At 58.1% G+C, this 16,429-nt stretch overlaps 2 protein-coding genes across 7 annotated transcripts in view; one reads left to right on the top strand and one right to left on the bottom strand.

Annotated features, from left to right (window-relative positions):
• The window catches only part of SIPA1L3 (signal induced proliferation associated 1 like 3), a 291,228-nt gene extending 286,962 nt beyond the window's left edge, over positions 1-4,266 (top strand). For all 5 annotated transcript variants that reach the window (XM_064293579.1, XM_064293578.1, XM_064293576.1 and 2 more), the window contains one exon: positions 2,064-4,266. In XM_064293579.1, the coding sequence (XP_064149649.1) occupies positions 2,064-2,207 (144 nt within the window). In that variant the 3' untranslated portion in view covers positions 2,208-4,266. The remainder of the gene's footprint in view (positions 1-2,063) is intronic.
• Positions 4,267-6,665: 2,399 nt separating this feature from the next.
• DPF1 (double PHD fingers 1) lies at positions 6,666-13,990 on the bottom strand. Of its 2 annotated transcripts, none has more exons than XM_064293580.1 (11): positions 13,836-13,990; positions 13,646-13,753; positions 12,024-12,151; positions 11,722-11,811; positions 11,267-11,345; positions 10,939-11,070; positions 9,980-10,030; positions 9,768-9,887; positions 8,566-8,678; positions 7,891-7,972; positions 6,666-7,769 (listed from the first exon to the last, which is right to left on the bottom strand). In XM_064293580.1, exons 1-11 carry the CDS (start codon positions 13,858-13,860, stop codon positions 7,699-7,701), a joined length of 999 nt encoding a protein of 332 aa, XP_064149650.1. In that variant the 5' UTR covers positions 13,861-13,990; the 3' UTR covers positions 6,666-7,698. The 2 variants fall into 2 exon arrangements, with proteins under 2 accessions (XP_064149650.1, XP_064149651.1); XM_064293581.1 differs by having other exon boundaries at positions 7,891-8,002.
• Between the last annotated feature and the right edge of the window lie 2,439 nt (positions 13,991-16,429).

A 16,429-nucleotide genomic window follows, 5' to 3' on the forward strand; every position in this document is an offset into this window, starting at 1 on the left:
ACCTCCAGCGTGGGCGCACAGCGGTCCGTAAGCCAGGGTGTTTGCAGAACCTCCAGCGTGGGCGCACAGCGGTCCGTAAGCCAGGGTGTTTGCAGAACCTCCAGCGCGGGCGCACAGCGGTCCGTAAGCCAGGGTGTTTGCAGAACCTCCAGCGCGGGCGCACAGCGGTCCGTAAGCCAGGGTGTTTGCAGAACCTCCAGCGCGGGCGCACAGCGGTCCGTAAGCCAGGGTGTTTGCAGAACCTCCAGCGCGGGCGCACAGCGGTCCGTAAGCCAGGGTGTTTGCAGAACCTCCAGCGCGGGCGCACAGCGGTCCGTAAGCCAGGGTGTTTGCAGAACCTCCAGCGCGGGCGCACAGCGGTCCGTAAGCCAGGGTGTTTGCAGAACCTCCAGCGCGGGCGCACAGCGGTCCGTAAGCCAGGGTGTTTGCAGAACCTCCAGCGCGGGCGCACAGCGGTCCGTAAGCCAGGGTGTTTGCAGAACCTCCAGCGCGGGCGCACAGCGGTCCGTAAGCCAGGGTGTTTGCAGAACCTCCAGCGCGGGCGCACAGCGGTCCGTAAGCCAGGGTGTTTGCAGAACCTCCAGCGCGGGCGCACAGCGGTCCGTAAGCCAGGGTGTTTGCAGAACCTCCAGCGCGGGCGCACAGCGGTCCGTAAGCCAGGGTGTTTGCAGAACCTCCAGCGCGGGCGCACAGCGGTCCGTAAGCCAGGGTGTTTGCAGAACCTCCAGCGCGGGCGCACAGCGGTCCGTAAGCCAGGGTGTTTGCAGAACCTCCAGCGCGGGCGCACAGCGGTCCGTAAGCCAGGGTGTTTGCAGAACCTCCAGCGCGGGCGCACAGCGGTCTCTAAGCCAGGGTGTTTGCAGAACCTCCAGCGTGGGTGCACAGCAGTCCATAAACCAGAGTGTTTGCAGAACCTCCAGCGTGGGTGCACAGCGGTCCGTAAACCAGGGTGTTTTGCAGAACCTCCAGCGTGGGTGCACAGCGGTCCGTAAGCCAGGGTGTTTGCAGAACCTCCAGCGTGGGTGCACAGCAGTCTCTAAGCCAGGGTGTTCACTGCGGTGCCGTTGGCAGTGAGGACTTCAGGACCAGTGTGGCTGTCCATCCGCAGGAGGGTGGCTGTGTAAACGACAGGACACATACGCCATGAAATATTCTGCAGCCAATTAAAATAGTAACAGAAACCTATGTATTTATGGGCCCACACAGAAAGTTCAATAACTTAAGTAAAAAACAAAACAAACTGCAGAATGATTTCATAGAACATCATCATACTTAAAGTTTTACAAGTTTGGATCTAGAGTGGTCTCTGAGAGGAGATGCTCCAGAGTGTTCACTGTTGTACCCCTTCCGGGTGTGGGAGGGTGAGGAGAAAAAGGCCCGAGGAAATCAATGGTTGCTTTACATACGTATGGATAAAAGGCCAAAAAATGGTGGCAGAGTGTATGTAAGGTGGAAGTCCTTAAGGACAGGAATCAGAGGGGCCAGGGTCAAGTTCCCACCCCACCACTTAGCACTGAGTGGCCTTGCGCAGGTAACTAACTGCCTTAGGGTGTTACATTAGATACCGGAAGGCGTCTTGGAAGAGGCGGTGGAGCCTGGTCAGGCAGCCAGTCCCGAGTCCACACCCCAGCTCCCCACTCTCCCAGGTAACTAGGGCTGACAGCAGTCCTGGAGTTCTAGGGGGCTCTGAGGATAAAATGAGGTCATGATACTAATAATAGTGACATTTGCCGAGCAATTGCTCTGTGGCAGGCTGTGTTCTAAGACTTTACATATAGGACCTCAGGGAGACCTCTCCACCACCTAGCAGGTAGATGTCATTATCATCCCCTTGTAGAGCTGAGGAAACTGGGGCCCAGAGAGGGGAAGTGACTTGCCCTGGGTTACTCAGCCGCCGAGAAGCAGAGCTGCCAACCTTTTGGTTAGCAACCTGGCTCCGGCATCAGGCTCTAGACCACAGCCGTGCCAGGCCGCACAGGTCTGGGAGCTGTTCGCTGCGTGGCGTGCCCCCAGGAGCCCTTGTGTCCACCCCGCCTGATGCCCAGTCCGTCCACCCCACGCAGGAGAAGCAGGACAAGGTTGTGTTGCAGTCAGAGGTGGCCAGCCTGCGACAGAACAACCAGCGGCTGCAGGAGGAGTCACAGGCCGCCAGCGAGCAGCTGCGCAAGTTCGCCGAGATCTTCTGCAGGGAGAAGAAGGGACTCTGAGGTGGCCAGGTCTCGGCACACAGCCACCGCACCCCTGCAGCCTTCTGCCTTGCTCCTCCTCGCTCCTCACACGTGGGCAGACTGTGGGCTCCTGCTCCCCCCACTCCCCAGCTCAGTTCCTGGCTGCAGGTGTGACCGAGGTAGCCCAGCCAGGGCACCTGCACCGACCACCCCCTCCTGAACCATGGATGGTGGTGGGACCAAGGCCTTGAGGGGCTGTGAGCCAGGGGCTGGGTGTGGCTGACGTGTTCTCAGACGTCCCTCAGAGCTGCCCATCTGTTTTCCCCTGAGGGCAGGGCCCTGCCTCCACCACCCCCAAGGGACTCATCCCCCTGTCCCCATCCAGCTTCTTCCTTAAAGCAAGCCATCAAGCATAGGAAGAGGCAGGGGGCGAGGGAGGGCAGGGTGCAGTCTCCAAACTTGGCGCTCCAGGAGCTCACAAACCGATTTCTTCACTACGTAGAACAGTTTTGGCTTGTGGGGCCAAGCCCCCCCACATGAAAAGTCCCAGTGTGAAATGGCCCACTCTTGCCCCACGCCGCAGGGAGGTAAGGGCCGTGTGGAAACAGGGCCCTTCTGTTCCAGGTGTGCTAGCCCAGGAAGCCAGCCCCTCCCAAAAAGCCACCAAGAGCACTTGCTTAGAGCAGAAATTGTTTTCTTGGGGGTCCCAGGATGGGACGAAGAAACCCCCACGCCCAGAGAGAAACCATTCTTTGAGAGAGGAACTCTGTATGATTGGGAGGGTTTCCACAGCCTTGCCATCAGCAACTCCACGACCAGAGGCCACAGCACCTGACCCTCGGAGCTGCTCACCAGGCCAGGCCCAGGCATCCTCGCCCCTTCCACCCAGAGAGACCCAGCCTGGCCACGGCAGCCACGCATGGCCTCTTCCGTGCACCCAGAGGGCTTCATGGAGCCCTCAGGACTGGGCTGGAGAAAGCAGCCTTCACCTCCTTGTCTGCTTTTGTTTCCCTTGTGCAAGTCTCCCAGGCCGACCTGCAGGCCCCACGTCAGAGGGGCACCTCGGACACTGTCACTGTGCTTTGTGGGACGCTCCGCCGGGCGCGGCCCAAGAAACGCTGGCTCTCAAATGGCAATAAGGGGCGGCTTGCCAGGCAGCCAAGCCGGCGCGGTACTACACTATTCACCCAGGAAACGGTTTTTTTTCCTTCTTTAAAAACAAAATATATATATATATATATTTATTTTTTCATGTCGAGTTGCACCAAGTCTGTAAGGCCACAGCCTGTGGATCCCCAACCTCAAATGAGGGCTGAGGCATGTCCCCATGGGCAGGGGGCTGGCAGGAGGATGGGTGGGGTTCCCTCTGGGGAGGCACCAGCCAAGGAGGTGGCAGCCAGACTCGACTCTTGGAGCAGCTCCCCCTGGGCTGGAGCCCTGGGCCAGAGACACCTCGCCTTCTCTCTGGGACCCTGCACCTCAGGAAAGGGGGCTTCTGGGTCCACACAGGGTGCAGCCACTCCAGGGGGTGCCAGGTTGGGGAAAGCAAGTGAAGCGGTCACTCAGTGTGCCCCCATGATAGCCCTCTGACCCCTAGGTAGCCCCCAAGTCCCTCTGAGAGGAAACCCCGGTGGGCTGCCCCACTGAGGTGTGAGAAGGGGCCGCCGCCACGGTGGTGGGCCCTGCGGGCCGGGCCCTGGTCCTCAGCCCTGGCCAACTACTGTGATGTCTCTGCCTGCTCCCCCACCCCCTTTTTGGGGGCTCCGCAGCCCCCCATCCCTTTCCTCAGACCCATCCTGGAGGGTGTGTTTTTTAATTGCCACCTCTCCCGGTCTCCAGATCGTCCGATCGTTCCGGGCACCTGATCACGCGCGTTGACAAGTGTAAGTTCCGGTTTTTGGTTTTGTGCTCTGTTGTTTTTTAGGCTGTCTACAAAACAAATCTATTTAATTTGGGGTTGATGTTCTACCTGACGGCTGAAGATGGCAAGTTGTTTTCCTATGTTGATTTGTTTCATTTGGATTTTTTATTATTCTCTGTTGTCTTTGTTTTATTTTTCCTTCCTTGTCTTGAGATTTTCTGGCATGTTTCTGGAGGTTTCAGAGGAAAATAAATGTTTCATAGAAATGGTTGTGTGTTCCCTGGTGGGAGGGTGGGGCACTGCGGTGCTCCAGGCCCAACATCTGCCCCTCCTCCAGGCCCCCCGTCCCAAATGTCTGTCGGTCACCACTGCACACACAGACACACACAGACACACATGCATGCGCAAGCTTCCCTGAGAACCAGGAAACGCAGCCTTGCCAACTTCGAACCCAAACGACTGAAATCCAGCACTCAATGTAGAAGGTCCTTAAGTTAAAAAATAGCAACTACCACCAAAAAAGTCACACACCTGGCAGCCGGCAACCCAGGCCAGCCCACAGGGCAGTGTGTGTTTATTGTAGAATTAGTGGTCACCTTTTAAAAACTTGCAGGTGGTACACAAAGCGCGATGACCAGCTTGGGAAACCCGTGGGCTCCCATCCTTTGTAGCAGAACTGGGAATCGAGGACCCTCTATCTCCTTGGCTGGCCTCCAGCGCCCCGGCCACACCCCTGGCTAGGACTGGTTCATTAGCATCTCAGGCCCAGGCCACCTGGTTGGTGGTTTAGGGTAGAAAGCAACCCCTGCTTCCAAACCTGGGGGAAGCACAGTGTGTCGTCCCCCCACCTCACAGTCCACTGCAGGCCCTGAGTGCACCCAAGTGTCGCAGAAAGACACCCCGCCTCTGAAGTCAGCCACAGGTCAGGCCTGAGAGCTCTTCTAGCTGGGAAGGGTCTTAAACACATGGTCCCAGATCTGCATCCTGGCTTGGTGAATACTTGTAGTTGGACCAGGACTCAGGGTCAAGCTGATTTTCCTAATCAGGAAATTCCACGTGGAAATTCCAATGTCTGGCCCCTTATAGGATGTCAGAAGATCTGGCTCCGCCCGACAGCTCCACCTCTTTCTGACCCACCTCACCTCTTTACCTGTGATCCCTTCATCACTGAGTTTCTATCTCTGAGTTAAACCTGGTACTTCTCTGGCTCAGAACCCTTCCCAATACCTTCTTCCAAAAACCGAACCCGTTGCCATCGAGTCGATTCTGACTCATAGTAACCCTACTGGACGGAGAAGGGTTTCCAAGGAGCGGCTGGTGGATTCAGCTTTTGGTTAGCAGCCGAGCTCTTAACCACTGTGCCACCCGGGCCCCTTTTTCCAGAAGGCTGGGGATTATGTCCAGAGGAGGAGACCCAGCCATTCTCAGCTTCTGAAAACACTAGAGCTCTCTAGACACTTCCCATCTCCCTCATCGAGGCCCGTCCTCAGCTCCCGTCCGCCCTCCTCCCTCCCCAGCACTGGGGGTGGGAAACCGTGGAACAAACTGTTCTCACATCCTCTCCTGGCAGCCGCGAAATACGCCAGCAACTTACAACACCCCACAACTCACACGCCAGCCACAGGTCTCGCCTCAACTGTGCCCTGCTGGTCCCTTCTCTATCATGCCCCAGTTTTCAGCTTTGCCTCCTCCACTTCTCTGTCCCACGGGCGCCCTCCCGGGCCCTCCTGAGCCTCTGCCTCCCATCCTTCTCAGGCACTCCTCGCCCACTCTTCTAGAGTCCCTTTCATACCACTGACTCTGGTTACCCTAAATTCTTCGTTAGTTCTCTCCCTTCAAGACAACTTCTCTCCCTGTCCTGGGATCCTCACCCTTTTTCTTTCTCTCCCCAAATGTCTCCCCTGGTTCTCTCTTCCTAAATGCATCCATCTATCCTGCTCTGTTTCTCTCCAAATCAACCTACCTCCTCCTCTGCCTCTCCCAGTGTGTCTGCTATTTTTTTATTACTGTTACTTCCTCTCTCTCTCCCGCCAAGTCCCCGTCTCTCTCCTGGCTCTCCTCATCTGTCTCTCTCTCTCCAGGACTTTCTTCCTGCAGTCTCCTTTCTAATCCCATTTTCCTCTCCCAGTATCTGTCCCCACCACCCCACCCAGGTCTCAGCCTCTCCCGCCTCCTGGGTCTCTGCATTTCCTCCGTCCCTCCTCTGTCCCTCCTCTCACGTCTTTCTCTCCTCGCCCGTCCCCCACTGCTCTTTGCTGTGTATCCGGGACAGGGCGCCCAGATGAAGGCCGGACCTGGATGAGGTGCCGGCCTGCTCCCCACCCAGGCTCCGGGAGGGGCCGGCCCATCTTCTCTTCATCCTTTTCCTTCCCTGCCCCCAGCCCCCCGCCTCCCACTGCAGCTGCAGCAGTCTGTTGCCAGGGCAACCACAGCTGGCTAGGCTGGAGCCCCCTCCACCCCACCCCCCTCCTCCTCCTTTCCAGCAAGGCAAAGAGGAGCTGGGACAAAGCCAGCGAGAGGCGGGGGGTGGGGGGGGCAGCTCCAGCTGTTAACCTTGGCTGCTTCTCCCCCAGCCAGGCCCCTCAGTCTCCCCTGCGCGGTGACGCTCCACACGGGCCTGGAGAAGGAGGCGGTCGTGGGCAGAGGGGTCAGGCCCAGTTTAATACACAGAACAAGTTAATTCACAGCAGAGGCAGGCAATAAAGGAGACTCATGTACAAGGGGGGGGGGGCGCGCCTGGAGTCGGGGAGTCCCCCCAAACCCACCACCTCCCCCACTTGCAGTCTCAATTTCCCTTTTTTTTAAATCCAAACAACAAACACACACAACCACAAGAAACAGCCACACCCCCTCGCCACCCCCAAATGGCCAACGAGGTGGCAGGGGGCACCCCAGCCTGGCAGGGTGAGGCAGAGGGGCCAGGAAGGAGGAAAAATGAGTCCGGTGCGGGGTCTGTGCTTCTCATTCCAGCAGGCGCTGGGCAGGGGCCCGCCTTGCCCCACAGGCCGCCACCCGCCAGCCAGGGCAGGCTCACGAGTGGGCACAGGGTGGGGCTCGGGGAGGGGGCGGGAACAGAGTTCAAAACCACAGTTCACATCATGCAGTATCCATGGTGGGCACCGGGAGGGCGAGGGGCGGGGCAGCACGCCCACCCCCCTGGGCACACGAGGACAGGAGGCCGCGACTCCAGAACTGGGGGGAGAGGGGCCAGGCAGGAAGTTGGCATAGACCGGTGCCCTGTGGCTCTCAGCACTGGCCCTTCACCCAGCAGGCCTTATAGGAATCTTTGTATATATTAATTTCTTTTTTTCTTTTTTTTTTTAACTTTTTGTCTTTTTCTTTAGAAAAAGGCTCTGTCCATGTCCCTGGCTGGCATCCACCCCCCTGTGCCCGCCCAGAGGCGGGGTATGGCTTTGATGGGAGCAGAAGCCCCTGGTGCCCATTTGCCAAGGGATGGGGAGGGAGGAAGGAAGGGAGTGATGCCTGAGGGGCCCACAGACCCACAGGGCAGACATTCCACTTGCACAGAGGGCAGGCTGGCCCAGCCCCCTCTCGGGCATCTCCCTGTCCTGTGCCCACCACGGGGCATGAAGGGTGGGAGAGAATAGGGGAATCGGAGAGGCAGGTAGGCAGCACCACCCCAGAGGTCCAGGTGAGCCAGAGCCAGGCTTAGGTGAGGGTAATGTAGGCAGAGGCCTTCTCTTTCAGGTGCCGAAGACAAAGGTGACAACTCCAGCTTCCTGTGTGGTGGCCGGAGGAGAGGAGGTTAGGTCCAGGCCCAGGGAGGGCTGCCCAGCCCCCTCCCATCCATAGGACACCTTCCAACACCCACCCCCACCGCATGTCTGCCTCTTCCCTCACCTTCTGGGGGTTCCGCCATGGGGGGGCTTAGGCAGTACATGTGGTAACCCCGATCGCAGTCGTCACAAAACAGCAGCTGGTCCTGGGGGGTGAGACCCGCCCAGCTGGCACCCTGGGGGCACGGGCACCAGAAACCGCGGTGGGGGGCAGGGGCTAGGTAAAAGGGGCTGGGGAAGGTGGTCCCCTTCAAGAGAAGGGGCTCAGAGAACGTCTTTGCATCATGGAATCTTTGTAAAGCCCCCACCTGGCCAAGCAGAAACACCCCTGAGGACTGCCAGTTGGCAAATTTGGAGTCTAGGTTTTATAAGAGTCTGCAACACTTCAAGTGACTCTCCGATGGCCTGACACCAGCTATAGAAGCAGCTGGTGTAGGTTCTGATCCCAGCTCTACCATGTTCGGGGTGGGGGGGTGACCTTGGGCAGGTAGCTGGTGTCCTCTCTGTGAGGTGGGAACAAGGGTGCCTACTTCAGAGGGTGGTTGGGAGGAGCCAGAGAGATGAGTATAAAGTGCCGGGCTCAACTAACAGACACTAACAACGATAACAATACACGTTACTAGTGTTCGCCAGGGAGGGTCTCCAGGGAAGAATTGGGGCTCAGCTGGCAAGAGCAGAGGTGCCAGGTGGGGAGCATGACTGGGGTATGCTGGGGGCAGGTAGGCGGGCGGACACTCACGTCGTTCTCCGAGGTGCCACACAGGCTGCAGGACTTGCATTCGATGCACTGCCAGCGGTAAGTCCGCACGGCTGCTGTCATGTTCACCGTGAACTGTAAACACGAGGGGTGTCCTGGGGGCCGAGGGGGCAAGGTGCAGTTAGGGAGTCGTCATACCCCGGAGGAGAGATTGCCAAGCCCTCACTGCTGGCTCCCAACGCTGAGACGAGCTTCTGGGGCCCATGCCTGACCCCACACCTCAAGCCCACAAGGCCACAGCCACACCCCACTTGGCGTCCAGTAACCCAACTGTAACGCAGTGCAGCAGCCACCCCACTCGCCCACCCAGACACGTTTCAACCACACCCTGCTCCCCAGAATACCACAGCAGCCGCAGGCCATTACCACAGTGCTGTGGCAACCTCGTTCTCCCGCCCACAATCCTGTGGCAACCACATTGTGTTAACCGCTGTGCTGAGGCAGCCACGTTCCGCTATCCCCAAGAGAGTGGCAGACAGACCCTGCTAACCACAGTAACATGGCCACCACATCCCCCCAGGCACGATGCCACGGCAGCCCACCTTCCACACCAGTTCTCCACACCTTGGCTCCACGCAACCAACGCCCATTACACATGACGCCCGGCAACCAGAGTGCTACTAGCAATATCATGTGGCCCTTTCCATTCATCAGTCTGCTCGCCCAGTGCAGAGACACCCAAAGTCCACCACCTGCTGCACCCAGTGCCCACATCCACCACCTGCAGAGCCCAACGCCCAAAGTCTACCACCCTGGATGCCATAACGACTAGATCCCACTCTCCCAAATTACCATGACAACCATCTTCCACTACCCACAATACCACCGACAACCACAATTCATTACCCACTGCGTTGCAACAACCACAGTCCATTACCCACAATTCCACCATGGGAAACCACATTCTGCTAACCAGGACTCTACGGGAAGCACCTTGGCAACCATCTTTCACCACTCCAGTGCCATGATAGCCACATGCCACTCCCCACAATGCCATGAGAACTGCATCCCTTTATTCCCAAGGCCCCACTGATCCCACTTGGTTTCCCACAGTCCTCGGCAGTCGAGTCAGCCCCGCCCACTCTGGTCACCCCAGTGGCCTGCAGTGCTCTGGCTCCCTGCCTCCCAGCCTCGGGATTTCGGCTTCTGGACGTCCCCTCCAGCCCAGGCCCCAGAAATGTCACCTGATCGTCCGCAGTCAGCACAGGAGATGAGGTCCTCAGGACACCCTGTCTTCTTGGAGCCACCCAGGCAGAAGTCACAGTAGCCGTTGGGGATGACAGTGCCATCAGGCGCCTTCTTGGCTGAAAGACAGCAGCCGGGGGCTGACGTGGGGCAGGCAGGGGCACCCAGGCAAAGGCTGCTGCAGAAGTGGGGCACAGGGAGGCATCCCTACCTGTGTGTTTCCTCTGTGCCTCAGGGACCCAGGCCAATTCTTTGTAAAACTCTGAGGTGGGGGGACAGAGAGAGGGGCTCTCACCACAGGCAAGGCTACCCCTGCCCCCAGCCTCAGCCCCAGAGGTGGGCCCTTTGGTCCAGGCATGGGGGAGGTGGGGAGGGAGAGTTGCTACCCTGAGCTGTAGCCAGTAGCAAGAGAGTTGGGGGAACAAATAATACCCATCAGGACCCCCCAATTCTTCGAGGACAGCTGATGCTCTCTTTCTTGGGCAAAAGCTCGACAATGCCAGCTTTGAGAAGAGGCCCCCCCCCCGCCTCTGCTCAGACACACTTCTACCAGACGGGCGTCCCTAACTCGCCGCTGACTAGATAAAAATGCTGCAGATGCCCTGACCAAGATCTGGGAGGGAAACAGGCGCTGTGAAGGAAAATTCAGAACACAGAGGCGCCTGGGTGTGTGCTGGGGGTGGGATGAAGACATTCGTCCTCTCCCTACCAGAGATGGGTGGGAAGATGGGCTTCTCCCCTGGCTGAGCCTCCCCCAAATCCTCCCACCCCTCCCCCACCCCTCGGCAGTTGGGGTTGGCATGGGATTGGCATGGGTGGACGCCAAGGGCTCTCAGGCCACAGAGCCTGCCCCTTGGCCAAAGCTAAGCAGAGGAGGGAGAAGGGGAGGCAGGGAGGGAGGGGAGCCATCTATCACCCCCCTCCCCAAGCTCTAATTGAAACAATAAATCAGACCCAGAAATATTACACCCGGCCTGGAGCGCGGGAGAGATGGTTGGTTGCCATGGCAACCCCAGAGCCAGCATCCCCATGGTTGGTGGGGGGAGGGGACCGCGGAGCTGGAGATTTTCCAGAAATGTCTTCCATGCCTGCCCCCCCACCCCCCCAGGCTCCTCGGCCCCCACTTCCCGGCCCCCCTTCCTGCCCCCCCCACCTGGCCTGCCTGCTCACGTTTATGGTTGTTTTTCCGGTGGAAGGGCAGGGCGTGGCGCTCGGCGTTCTCCTCCCCCTCCTCCTCAGCCAGGTGGGTGTGGGTGTAGTGGTAGCTGAGCCCAGGCCGGTTCTTATACCGTTTCCCACAGACTGGAGAGCGGGGAGGGCTGGTCAGCCCCTCCCCACCCAGGCTGCCTCCACCCTGGCCTCCGGATCACAGCCTCCCCCTTCTGCCAAAGGCCTGAGCATCCCCCAACCCGGGTCCAGGATAGGAGGGAGGGGTCAGGAGGGGAGAGGTCTCTGGGCCCCACTCTCTCTCTCTTTCCCCCTCTTCAGAAGGACTCACTATCACAGACATACGGCTTGTCTCGATCCTCCAGGGAAGCGGTGTCCTGGCGTTTCCGGAGACCCCCGATGCCGTATGCCTGGGGGCAGAGTTGGGAGTGAGGGGGCAAGAAAGCAAGCAAACGGAAAGAGCTTTTGTCGCCCAGGCAGCTGTGCCACCTCCCAGCTGCAGGCCTCTAGTAACTCCCTCAGCCCCTCTGAGACTGTTTCCTTATCTACAGTGTAGCTGGAAGCTAGTTCTCACCCACAGCACAATGTGTGTTGGTAAAACGGCTCAATCTACCTGAGCCTCAGTTTCCTTTTCTCTAAAATGGATATAAAATTCCTACACCTTGGGCTTTCTGTGGGGATTAAATTAGGCCGATCTTGAGGGCAGGGTCTGAGCATCGTATGTTCTCAATAAACAGGATCTGACAGTGATGGGCGGGGTGCCGGGGAGAAGCTCTGGGTTGATACCTTTCCTTTGGCCCTGTTTTTCCTCCTGGGAATGTCGTCCTCCAAGTCTTCCACCTCGAGGTCGTGTGGAAACTCCAGCAGCTGCTGTTTCTGGGCATCAAGGGAAGGAAAATTGGGGTCAAGAGAGGGGGGAGTCCATGTCCTGTTTTGAGGAGGGGCTCTGGGAGAGACGAGGTCTTCCAAAAGGAGAAGGGGTGTGGGAGCATGGAGGCTTGGGAAACACGAGGCCTGAGGGAGCCCGGGAAGCTTGAAAGCAGGAATGCGATGGGCCAGAGCAGGAGGGGCCCTGGGGGTGGTCCTACCTGACAGTCCATAATAGCCTCCTCCTCCTTCAGCTCAATCTTCTTCTCCCCCGTCTCAGCGCACAGCAGAGCCTCAAGGACCGGCCCTTCAGGGAGGCCACCCTCCTTCTTCAGGGGCGCCTCACAGTCTGGGAACAGGAACATGGGGAGGTCAAGAGGCTTTCCCATACTCAACCAGCAACAGATACAGGGATTGAGCCACACACACTGGAAGGGTGCTGCAACCTGGGGAAGACAGCAGATCCACTCGAACATACTCAGGGAGAGACATGGCCAGACCCTTGGATATACCCAGAGATTGTCGGGAAAGATACAGTCAGATCTGCAGACATCCCCAGACCTACACAGAGGAGACCAGCCAGACCATGGATACACTTGAACACATGATAGCTGGACACACAGAGACACAAACAGACCCTCAGATGTACTTGGACACACAGGGGGGACATATCCAGACCTTGGATCCACTCAGAGATAGAAAGAGATGCAGTTGGACCCTCAGACACACACAGACCCACATGGGAAGACACAGCCAGACCCTATGATACACCTAGCAGACACTCACATAGGCTACACACGGACATATACGGGGAGAATCAGACAGCCCTCGGAGGCAGCTGACACAGGGAAGAGACCCAACCAGTTGGACACTCCAGTTCACCTGGGCACACACAGACTCTGGGATACACCTGGACAGGGCCAAGGAAACAGCCACTCATCTGGTAATCCTGACACATTCAAGAATCAGTGAGGCCAGATACTCTCTGATGGGCCAGAAACACCCGGGCAGAAACACCCTAATACACCAGACCCTAAAGGAAAGGGGCTTTCCCAGGTATTCATGGGAAGAGACAGCCAGACACCCTGCTACAGTCAGACACCCTCAGGAAAAATACACCTGGGGAGGAGACACAGCCACTCTGATACACCCAGCTACATATGGAAAGAGTTACAGCCAGATCTTCTAATACAGCCAGAGGCATACAGGCAGAACAGGCATTCTGATACATCCAGTCACAAGACAGGGTGCTAAAGAGTCAAGTGCACTCGGGCACCCACATCCTGGTACATCTCAGCTCGTGGGTGGAGATACAGCCAGGCACTCCAGACACCTAGACACACGTGGTAATAGGTACCACCATGCCCTTGAATACACCCAGGCCCACACAGGAGGAGATACAGCCAGGTACCTCAGACACCTAGACACACGTGGTAATAGGTACCACCATGCCCTTGAATACACCCAGGCCCACACAGGAGGAGATACAGCCAGGCACCCCAGACACCTAGACACCCGTGGTAATAGGTATCACCATGCCCTTGAATACGCCCAGGCCCACATGGGTGGAGATATAGCCAGGCACCCCAGACACCTAGACACACGTGGTAATAGGTATCACCATGCCCTTGAATACACCCAGGCCCACACGGGTGGAGATACAGCCAGAAGCTCAGTCACTGGGGGAGAACTGTAGGAAAATGTAGACACATGGCCAGTGGCTCAGACACTCACTAGAAGGGAGATAAGGCCGATGCTTTATGTGGGATCAACACACACTAACAGCACGTGCTGGGGGCACTGAGGTGGACCACAGCAGGCATAGGGTTGCATCTCCACCCACCGATCTTGTACTCGCAGGGCCGGAGTCGGGGGTCTTCCAGGATGTTGAGTCTCCGTTTCTTCCTCCAGCAGCGGGCAGGGTACGTGTAGATCTGTCCGGGGGCCAGACCTGGAGCGAGAGGCACCGTAAGAACGCGGCCTAGGAGCCCAGCCCGCCCCGGCCCGGCCCGCCCCACCCTCCCGCCGGGTACCGGGCCCGCGGTGGGTCTTCTCCATCCAAATGTAGCAGTTGTTCTGGGCCACGCCGGTCTGCGAGTCGAGGAAGGGCAGGCGCAAGCTGCGCTCGGCGCACAGGCGCGCGTTGTAGCTGCGGCAGTGCTCGATGGCCTCGCGGTAGAAGTCCTCGCCTAGGCTACGGGGGCGAGTGAGCGGGCGGGCAGCTGTCAGCAAGGGCAGGCCCGAGGAGCTGCGCAGCACCCGGCTCCCAGCCCCGCCCGCCCGCCCGCCCGGGGTCCAGGATGGGTGGGCTGACCCCTCCGACCTCGCCTCTCTCCTCCTGGATCCTGCTAGACCCAGGGCGAAGGGAGGGAACAGGGTCAAGGGCCCCCCAGCTGGGACTCAAGGAGGTTTTCTGCTAAGGAGGAGATACACACAATGCAGAAGTAGACCAAACGCGCCGGGGACCCATCCACACATGCACGTATCCAAAGACGTATCACAAACCAATCACACATAGTCACACAGGATTCACACACAAAGAGAGGCATATCCTAAGACTCACAAAAGAGAAACAGGCAAATATCACACATATGTGCACACACATATGTACACACACATACACACAATACAAATATTCCAAGTCACCCAGTGTAGACAAGACAGATCACACACATTCATGCACAAATACACATCACATATCTAAAGACAGGCTACACAAATCACCCACGCAGGACCCACACAAAGACCCACAATGTGAAAACAGACAGATAAAACACACTCTCATGCATCCAAAGACAGGCAGAGATACACAAATGTCAAAGACACCAACTGTAGAAACAATCCACATAGACACTTTCACACAACACAACACAAACCACACAGACAATACCCAGAGACACAACATAAAGAAACCCCACAGGTCCACACAGGATCCGCACACACATTCACAAAAATACATAACATACAAACCGATGTCTCAAATACTACATAGCCAAACACACAAAGATACACACATACACAATGGACAACATTGAAACACACAAACCCACACCAATTGACACAAAAACTTACACGCAAATACACACATCCCTCCATCTCCAACGACACAGCACAAACAACGTACAGTTCCAAACGACACGCACACACACTCCAAGACCCAAACAGCCAAAGATACCTAGTGTAGAATAAAAGAAGTCACACAATATCAGAAAACCCAGAACATGGACAAGTCACACACGCTCCACGTCCGAAGACAAAGGTGGTGTGGACTTCACTCGAGTTCCCCAAGGCCCCCGCGCCCCCCGGCCGCTTCGCCCTCCTCTCCACCCCAGGGTCGTGGGGCGGGGACGGCGACCCCCTTCCCCTAGGAGGACCCCGAGGCCCCCACCCGCTCCGGGCCGCCAGGAGCAGCGCCCCCGACTCCGTCCCTGCCGGAGACACACGATCGCACGCCTCGCGCCCCCGCGCAGCCCGCGCACGGTGACAGCCCCCCGGCACCCCACCGCCGGGGCCCGGCCGCCGCACGCGCGCGCCCGCGCAGACCTGCCCGCGCGCCCTGCCCGCCGCCCGCCGGCCCGCACCACCTCAGGGGGCCGGGGATGACCGTGGCCATCTTGCTCCCCGGGTCCTGCCCCCAGCAGGTCCCCGCCGGGTCGGTCCTCCCAGCGCTCGGGCGGGCGCCGAGGCCGCCCATCCATTCATTCCCGGGGGGTGGGAGGACGGGGGCCACCGCCAATCACGGCGGAGGGGCGGGCCCGCCCGGCCATGCTGGGAGTTGTAGTCCAGGCCCGGGGTCGACCCACCCGGCGGCGGAGAGGCACTCACCGGCTTACACGCACCCTGGCTCGTACACACAGCCTGGGCTGACATGCCTGCGCTCACATACGCACACCTGGATCACACCCGCACCGCACAGTTTGCACATGCATTCACACATAGGCTCACACACTCATACACTCCCGCCTACACACCTTCGCACGGACTCACACAGCTGCACTCACGTACATTTATGCTCACACACAGATATCATACCAAGAGACTTAGGGGCACCTTACAGGTGCCCACACAGACTTCCCCCAGCCTGCGTACGGCCGCTGTCACACACGTGACACTGCCCCCCCCCCCGTCCCTTCTAGCTCCAAGGATCCCTATCCCACCCCACTAGGGATTGTCTCTCACCCCAACCACACTCACCCACCCCACCCCACGCAGCCCCTTCCACAGGCTGGACGGCAGCCGCACCTCCTGGGTTCAAATCCTGGCTCTGCCACTTGTTGGCCACATGACCTTGCGAATGACTTAAACTTTCTGAGCCTCAGTTTCTTTATCTGTAAAACGAGAGTGATGCCTCCTTGGCCGGATGTGAGGATTAAATGGATAAATATGGGGGAAAATAAGTAAATACAGGCAAAGTGTTGTAAAAGGTAGCAGAGGCCCTGAGTGTGCATATGGTTTATGTGCTCGGCTGCTAACCAACAGGTTGGTGGTTTCAGTCCACCCAGAGGTGCCTCGGAAGAAAGGCTTGGCAATCTACTTCTGAAAATCAGCCATGAAAGAACCTAGGGAGCACAACTCTACTCAGACACACATGGGGTTGCCGTGAGTCAGAATTGACCAGTGGCAGCTG

Source organism: Loxodonta africana, chromosome 11 (assembly GCF_030014295.1).
Source record: "Loxodonta africana isolate mLoxAfr1 chromosome 11, mLoxAfr1.hap2, whole genome shotgun sequence".
NCBI classification, from domain to species: Eukaryota; Metazoa; Chordata; class Mammalia; order Proboscidea; family Elephantidae; genus Loxodonta; species Loxodonta africana.